The sequence below is a fragment of the Pygoscelis adeliae genome, unplaced genomic scaffold, assembly GCF_000699105.1.
Source record: "Pygoscelis adeliae isolate BGI_AS28 unplaced genomic scaffold, ASM69910v1 Scaffold71, whole genome shotgun sequence".
NCBI classification, from domain to species: Eukaryota; Metazoa; Chordata; class Aves; order Sphenisciformes; family Spheniscidae; genus Pygoscelis; species Pygoscelis adeliae.
This window is the reverse complement of record NW_008824356.1, coordinates 1,163,652-1,173,181: the sequence shown is the minus strand read 5'-3', so window position 1 is coordinate 1,173,181 and position 9,530 is coordinate 1,163,652. Positions and strand designations below refer to the sequence as shown.

Sequence of the window (9,530 nt, the reverse complement as noted above, 5' to 3'; positions counted from 1 at the left end):
GGGTGCATTACCTACAGAAGTCTTCACCACCATTGTGAGAATCGCTTCCAAAATTCAGCAGTTTAAAAGACGTATCAAATGCAAGAAAAGAGACACTCTCCCCCCCTCCTCCGCCCCCAAGAAAGCCTTAAACACTCGGTGCACTCAGTTTAGCGAGATTTACTGCTAAATTTCATCTCCGTGCATGTGAACGGTAGGGTGCTTTTGCCTTTCAAAATTTAGCAGGCAACTAAACTGAACATTATACACAGTAAGCATCTTAGTATTTTATTCGTTGTATCTTTTATACAGAATAAGCTTCACTGATATTTAATTCACTGCAGTATTCTGCTGATGCAGCAACAAAAGATTACATTATAAACAAAGAACAAAATTTTGACTTTAAATTTTTTTTTATATGTGTAATTTTTTCAGTTGACAAACAGCATCACAATTACTGAAATAAACTGAAATAAGCACATAAGCTAAGGCCAATTTTTTTTTAGTCTCCAATTGATAGTTTTTCTGTATTTCTCATAAATACTGGAAGCTAAACTCCAGCAACTAAAAATAAACAGATCTATAATTTCCTCACAACCAGGATTCAAATAATGGAGAAAACATACAACAACAAAAAAGTTTCTTTTCACTTAAGTTGACATCTGTGATCTATTTACACTCTACATGTTAAAATTCCACAAGATCACGGAGGGCAAGGAATTTTGAAATAACCTGCTAAGCATTACTTAAAATGGCACTTTTGTAACTCAGGTCTGGGATTTTAGAATCGCTAAAACATTGAAAGACAATACACTGCAGTATGTCTATACCAATATCACATAAAAAAGACAAACTACTCCATAAAGTGTCACTGAGATGCTCAACCAAAAATAATATACATTTGTATCTTTATCAAGATAGATATTACTGTAAAAATGCTCACATTAAAAAATATAGTTATTATTGTTTGGATTTTCATTAAAACTAGAAGGGACTACATGAGCCGACGTATGAGGAATTCGTATATAATGACATGCTTCCTCATTTTATAGCACTAATAAAAATAATAATAGAGAAAGCTCTATTATAAATCTTTAATAACGATGGTATAATTTCCTAGTATCTTTTAAAAACTTTACTATGTGGGTGTATGTGCATGCAAGCCTGTGCACCTGTGCTTGTGTACATAAACACACAAACACAAAAAATATCAAAGTGTATATATTACGCATACACACATATCCACATTCCTGCATATGACACTTCTGTAATGCAGACAGTATGCAGGGAGTCTTCCATGTGACAACCAAGCGCCACATGCCATGCTTTCTTATTATTTCTCTTGTTATGTTTTATCCAGTAAATGTAATAACACTTTCATATTTGGCCAAATGTGTCAAGATTTTTAAAAATCATGACGTGATTTAGCCGTAACATCATACACAAGAAACAAATGATACTGCAAATACTCTGATCACAAGTTCAACAGGAAAGTTCATCGTGAAATGGAATGTAAGGTATTCTAAAAATTAGTATTCAAAGATTAGTTAAATATTATGGCAAACAACTTGGAATTTGTAGAAAGTTTAAAATGCAGTTCACATTACAAAGACTGGAGATACTTTATAGATAGAACTTTTAAATATGATATGACTGGCATTTATTTTTAAGCTTACTTCTATTAGAAATAGACTTGTTTCCTGTACAGGTGATGCTTTGTCTATACCATATACAGTAGAAAAATAAATTCTTTAGCAACCTAGAAATAGTTTATAAAACTCTTGAAGTTTCATTTTCTTTGCTAAACATGCCAAGATTAGACTGACAACTATAAATAAAAGCTATATAGACAACAGGTAAAGTAGAACAAGTTAAGAATACTACAATTTACAGGACAGACTTTATTGTACTATTAATTCCTGTGTGCTTTGCAATAGGAATAGGGTTGACTTTTCTTTTTTGTTTATGTTTTCTTAGAAAAGATAATTACTTGCAAGAATATAACACAATATCAAGATAATTTATAATATACATGTACTTCAAACAGCAGCCAGGTTTATGGTATCATAGTAATCTAGAATGATAATCCAAGTCATAATTAGAAGTACAATACCTAGGACATAAGTGGGAAAGGCAATTTTTATTTTGGGAAAATGGAGCAAATCAAACTCTTAAAAGCCTTAATTCTCAAAATCATCTATTTACTATAATACATACAAGACGATCTTAAATCTTGTTATAAGCGAAGATTACAACAGTGACCATCATAAAGCTTTTTTTTTTTAAACTACACAAAACATTCTAGCAGCTGAATGAGCCAAACCTGTTTTCTTCTTTGCAGACCTAAAAAGGTATATTTTGAGCATGAAAGAAAAAAGCTGCTATGAAAAGTCTCACAGGTAGTGTTTATCTATGGTCTCCCCTTTGTTACAATTTGTAACCTTCTAAATTTTTTACCACTAACAAAATATTTAACCAAAAGATTTGTTTAAATTAAGCAGCATTCTTTTACAGCAAAATTGGTACCAATGTAAAAGGAAAATAAATGAAAAAAAAAAAAGATAATTTAAAAATATGGTGCCAAAAAAAAAATCAGTCATTTGAATTTTTAGTACAACATACCACAGGAAAAAAAATATGAATACAAGTTTATGTGATTTTATATATACACACTCCAAAGAGGTTAATTGTCAGTACCCAAAGTATTTATTGCTATGTATTAGCAATGCATTTTTGTATATCTTTAAAGGGTCACATAAAAATAGATTTAAAGAATAGATTAATTGAAGTCCTAGATTAAAACATTGTTTGGTTTAGAGAATTTTACTACAACAAAATTCATGTTTATGTATGAAAAGTTATATAACCTTATATGAAAAATGTCGTGAACTATTTTCTAAACACTACATGTATTCCCAAGAGGGAAAAATTAAAATATCTAAAATATATTAGATTAAGTTTACAAGACCATCAATGATCTTTTAAACATGCAGCTGTTTACAGAATTAACAGTTTTACAAAATGTTTAGTTCAGTAATGGAACATAAAGAAATAAGTAGGCAACATCAAAATTTTTGTACAATATTTGAAACTGACTTTTACAACAAGCATGTCCTTGGTATTGTGCTGTAAGAAATAATAAGCAAGTTCACCCACCCTTAACAAACTGTCCACAAGTTTACTTACAGGTAAAGATGGATGGTGAGGGATTGTAAAATTCTCAACAGTGCATTTTGCATTCTTCCATAAACCATCCTAAGCATACCGTCACATAAGTAGCCAGGAGATTACAAAATAAACTATAGCTGGGCTTTAGTTGTTTACACAGAATGCTTGAATGTGAATAAAATTGCCAAAAATAGCATGTTAAATAACAAAAACAGCCATAAAGCAGGCTGTAAGCATTGAATGTTTCATAAATGTAATTTTTTAAATCATTAAATTTCTATAGAAAAATTTTATTCACAATATATTGTGACAAACCGTCACAGGAATGATATAGTGATTGCAATAAGGTATCATGCAGCAGCAGCTTTGTACTTTATAGCTATTTTTGCTTTTAAAAATTAAACCTCTCCAGTCATGCTTATCACATAGTTTTTATCTGCAGTGTGTACAAATGAGGAACACAGTACGGGATATAACAAAAAGATGTCCAATCAGCTGGATGGGAATTATTTTTCATAAATATGAAGTACATTACTGTATCCTGAAACATGCATGTCTATAGCTTGACTATACTGTCCAGTGCCAGGCTGCCTGCAATCATCTTCTATTTATATAATACCAAGAGGGTCTGCTGGTAATTGTGACTGTATCAGCTGAGGCTGCAGCGGTGGTGGTAACTGAAGAGGTACCATTGGTTCCACCATCTGCACTGCGTTGGAAGGCGGTGGCTGACATGCCACTGGGTTAGGTGCTTCTACGATCTCTCCGTTGTAAAAGAAAAATTGACACTGCTGAATGAAGGTCTCTATAACTGACTGGTGGATTTTGGTGGTAGAAAGAAACTCTCTGTTTTCAAAATCAGGTCTCATCAAAGTAGGCCAGAAACAAATCGATAAGTTATCTGCAGTCATAAAGTTGGTTTTATATTGCTGACTAACCCTGAAATGAGAACAACATGCACAGAATGAATTAAAACCGGTATGCAATCAACTAAAAACATTTTCATAGCTCTCTAACTGTAAGCATTATTATTAAACAATCTCAAGATTTTTGTTACTTTCCTCCAGCTATCCATTAAAACAATTGTTCTTGTTTTCTTTAAGCAACTATGCAGAAGAAAATTCAGAAGCCATAACTTTTCTAGATTTGGATAGCTAACAAGTATAAATCTGATTAAGCTTTCAATCGAGAAAGAAATTCAACATTCCACCAACATTTTGAAGTGACAATAATAAACTTTAAATTTCTCAACCAGCTACAGGATTTTGTAAAATTAAAATTTTGTCCATTAAAACTTCTAGAAGAAAAATGACAGAAATGGCTTCTTACTGCAGGATATTAACTAACATCTACGGCACTCAAAGAAAAAGGCATCACATTACATCACGTTAAAAATAAACACAAAACAACAACAACAAAAAAAATCAAGTGTTGATTAAAGCACATTTGCAGGTTTTTTCATACTGGCCAGAAACAGAATTTGGCCAAGCCATAAAGAACATCATCAGTGGAAATTTCACTAATATCAACACACATTAATTTTGTTTTCTTTTTCAATGTATAACGCAAAGGTTTCCAACTGGGTTTCTCTTCCTAGAAGTTTCCTGCTTTTAAGCAGGGGCTGAAACAGGTTCTTCACTTATGATCTAAATTCATTATTACAATACTATTACAAGAAAAAAAAAACCACAAACTCCCATAAAAACAACGAACAATCCTGTTACCAAATTTATCATCTACAATTAAATATCTCCTCAGAAAAATGCACTGCTTTTCATAGTAATAGGTTAGAAAGAGCCAGGACATTTTGTTTTCCAAAAATACTCTGCATTCTAAAGTAACATCACAATTTTATCTAGAAGTAATTAGTGAGAGAGACATGAAAAATTGTGTGTTAATAAATCTGACAAACACCTAAGATATTCAGCTGGGAACATGCAATTCCTATATTACAGTAGACAGCACAAATGTAACTGAGCTACAGTTGTCCTGCAGAAATACAGAAAAACAAAACTTCAGCAACTTGTCAGTTACAGTTTTGATGATTAACAAGAGCAGACTGCAAGAATTTCTGACAGCTGGCTGTAGTCCATAGATTGAAAAGCTGTGAAAACCATAGTAAACACTAGAATTAACGCTATAAGAAAATATTTTCACTCATTTACAATGCATGTATAGTGGTAACTATAAAGGGTAAACTTCCATTTTAGCATGTGCATTACTTATTCCAAATAGTGTGAGGGTACACAAATATTGCCTCTCAATCTGTTTTGAATAAGTTTGGTCCAAAGGATATTTGGACACTATTTCTGAGTGACAGTAATATTCATATTCTCTTTCCTAAAAGAATTACATTTTAACTTCATTTAAGGATTAAAAAAAAACCCCAAAATATAAATGTAGGCTTACATTTTGCTTAGCATTTTTATAAAGAGTTTTCTTCCTATACTGAATTCTTCTATGTCTAAATTCCTCCTAAACGATACACTAGAGATAGAATGAGTGAGAGTGTCACCATGAATTAAATAAAATCTAAATGTAAGACATTATGATGGGACAATGAATCTGTCAGAGTTTTGAATTGGAACTGCCTGTACCTTTTCCCTAAAATGAGTACAAAAACAGCAAAAGGGATTTCAAACTCTATAATGGTGTTTCATCAGAGAACAAACTACAACAAGGCAAGTAATAAAACTGGGGAAAAAATACCACCTGCTATGTAATAAAACGGAAATAAAAGCCAGATCACCTATTTTGCAGACTTTTTTTCCTGTCATTTTTGCTCTGAATTTAACATTTTTCAAGGGGCTTCTTCAGTTGCATAGGCTAAAACATATACCCTCTGACATCCTTAAGCACCTCTAGGATTTGAGTATGTGTTTGGTCTCCTCATGCACCTTTTTTTCCCCTTTGTCATGAGTTCACTGCTTGCTGTCTCTCTCATATTGTTTCTTAAATCTAATCTGATCTAGTTGTAGACTGCTGCTGCTGTGGACAACAGGTGAAATTTCATTCTTCCCCTCTTCTCCCTCTCCACCAACTTTCTGGCATCAGACCACAGGGTGGCCACAGGATCTCTGAGATCAGCTAGTGTATTCTGCAGAAAATTAGATTTCCCCTATTTCTGTTTTCCTTTAGAACGTGCTGCAGCTGAATAATCATTAGATCCAACAAATGAAGCAGGGGGAAACTACAGCTAGAACTGAAAAAAGGGGAAGAGCATTGCACCTCTCTTCTGGTTGCAGCTCACAAGAAGATTAAACATAACAAACAATCAACTTTATTCTCTGTGTTTAAACTTTACCTCTGTCCTTTCTAAGGGTAAACAAAAACCTACCAATCTGTAGGCCATCTCCTACCAAACCTTCCCAAACTACTTCAGAAACCTCTTGTAAGTGCTTAGCAAATGTCTATTCACTTTCTTTTATGTTCGTTCAAAATGAAAAATGAAGAGTCTGTTTCTCTTGATCCCGCCACCTTCCTCCACTGCAAACCCCTCAGGAACTTCAGGCTGTAAATCTGCTCTATGATCAGACTTTAAAAGCTGTACACCTATGTTTTCCCCAGACTTCAGAAGCGTATTATGCCATATTAGCCCTTATGTGTAGAGAGTCATTATCAAGAACAAACATAAAACACAACCAGTATCAAAAAAGCCAATGTCAATCTGACACTGTCCTGTTTCAACTCCATCTTTAAAACTCACTTCTGCTTACAGTTAATCAACCACAATTCGATAGCTAGTATGCTCTGAAAGGTGCTTATCACACTAAAGAAAAATTCATCTCGCTGTTGCCATTTATTATACTCTCATGGTTATTGGTCTCTCATATTTCAATAGCAAACTCATCTGGATAATACTTGTATTTTTTGTTTCAATAACCAAGTCCTATGCTTGTGGACACACCAAAATAATATCAATCACTAACCACTATTAACAATACAATACCGCATTTCTTACTCTAATGACATATGATATAGAAACTAAGCATTTAAAACATCAGTTTGTGAGGAGAGAACTCTTCCATCATGTAGAAGAGTGTTTTACCTCATTTAACGAACAATTCATTTGACGAACATGTCCATTTTAATTATACACCAGCAGTGATTTACCACAAATTAATCTCTTAAAAATAAATGTAGACTGTAAAGAATTTACCTACAAGTTCCTTTTAAGATCCTGTACCCACCTATGTCTACCTCTCTATATAGGCAATTGCTTACGCTCAAGCAGTTTTCTTATTGAATGGAACGCAACTACCTGACACTGCAAATGAGACAAAAAATGACAGCCTTTCTTACTTAAAAAAAGTTTATTTTGCTACTAGCAACCCGCAATGTAAATCAGTCATCATTAAAAGAAAGACAGTGGACTGGAAAGCAAAGGCCAGTGTACATCACTTACATTCTCCAATAAGTTCTGTGATTAATGTATTTCATTTGTCTGTTGATATGCATGCATTAAAACCTATTCAGGATTTTTTAAAATTATATTTAGCTCTTTTATTTGCAGCAGTCCAGGTACTTGACACTGTACAGTCACCAGCTGAAGACTTCTGACAATTCAGAGATTGCCACTCTTCCACTAAATTCAAGTGACATGAAAACTTCTATCAGGTCCATTAAGAACTATTGAAAAATTTCAGGTAACTAATAACTGTGTCAAGTCTGAGATGTTTTGTTTTACTTCAGATACATGCAAGCACATCTTGCAATTTGTAATATGTAAATGTATGGAATAATTATATCCATTGATACAATTTTATGTATTTTAGGGCTGAATTTGTATTTGGCAAGACTGCAACGGAAAAATGGATCCATTTACCTGCAAAGGAAAATGGGTAACTTTATAAAGCTTTAGCAAGCCATATTTGTGATGGAGAGAAGTGTAAAAGTAGGTGCCTAAATTCTGAAGTTTCTCATACATTCAGTGAAAAGAGAGAACTCCTTTCAAACTGTAATAGAGAGCACCTACATTCTCTCTGTTGACTGAATAGGGAAGTTAGAAGGTCTCATTTCTGCTCCCATATTACATGCCCAGTTAGATCGTTACAAATACCTGCAAAAACACACACACATCCACTAGTCTGGAACAATTTAACAACTTAAATGTCATGAAAAGCTTATTGGTGTGTATGTACAAAATTGTCTGGCTGGAAAGCACCACTGCAGAGAAGGACCTGAAAGTCCTCGTGGACAACAAATTGAACATGAGCCAGCAACATGCCCCTGTGGCAAAGGAGGCCAACGGCATCCTAGGTTGCATTAGGAGTGCTGTCAGCAAGTTTTGGGAGGTGATCTTTCCCCTCTACTCAGCACTGCAAAGGCCATGTCTGGAGTACGGGGCCCAGCTCTGGGCTCTCTAGCACAACAGACACATGGACATACTGGAGCAAGCACAGTGAAGGGACACAAAGATTATTAAGAGACCAAGGATCTCTCAAATGAGGAAAGGCTGAGAAAGTTGGGACTGCTTAGCCTGGAAAAAGCTCAGGGGAAGTCTTATCACTGGTTGTAAATATCCGATAGGAGGGTGTAAAGAAGGTGGATTGAGACTGAGTGGTGTCCAGTGACAGGACAAAAAGCAACAGGCACAAACACACACAGGAAATTCTGTCTGAGCATAAGAAAACTTTTTTTACTGTGAGAGTGACTAAGCACTAGCACAGGTTGCCCAGAGTGACTGTGGAGTCTCCCTCCTTGGAGATACTGAAAACCTAATTGGACAGAGTCCTGGGCAATCTGTTCTAGTTGACTCTGCCGAAGCAATGGGGTTGGACTAAACAATCTCCAAAGGTCCCTTACAACCTCAACAATTCTGTGATTCTGTCTAAAAACGCAGAAAAAAAAAATCACAAGCTAATCTTTAAGTGACAGATTACTGGATAACAAATTTTTTTGTTAAAAAAAGTTATTTTAGCTTCAGCAATGTTTGTTCTATTAAATAATGTAGTTAATCTGATTCAGTGGATTTCACAGAATAATCCCATTTTAGCTGAAAAAGAAACATAAGTAAGCTGGTCTTTTTCTTCTTGTTTTTTTATGACTGAATATTGTACACTTGTGCACATAAAAGGTCAGATTGTGAGGCAGTATACATCTACTATCATCAGATTATTTTAGTAAATAGAGAAATAATTTTTAAAGAGAAAACCATTAAATTTCCATGCAAGAGGCAAGATTTAGGAAGCAAGTGTAACCAATTTACTGTTACTTATAGCTTTGTTCTACATTTTACTTATTCAGCAAGGGTTCTGGGTGCTACATTTTAGATTCTGATTGAAGCTAGCCCTGCTTTAAGGGGTGAGGGGAGGGGGTGTGTTTAGGCCAAATGACTTTCAGGTCCCTTAAGACCTATATTAGACTAATTTTAATAGCTACTT

General features: G+C 34.2%; 1 protein-coding gene across 1 annotated transcript in view; it reads right to left on the bottom strand.

Moving 5' to 3' along the window:
• Positions 1-246: 246 nt before the first annotated feature.
• The window catches only part of ARHGAP5 (Rho GTPase activating protein 5), a 50,063-nt gene continuing 40,779 nt past the window's right edge, over positions 247-9,530 (bottom strand). The window contains exon 7 of the mRNA XM_009319362.1: positions 247-4,086. Coding sequence (XP_009317637.1) covers positions 3,756-4,086 — 331 coding nt within the window. The 3' untranslated portion in view covers positions 247-3,755. The remainder of the gene's footprint in view (positions 4,087-9,530) is intronic.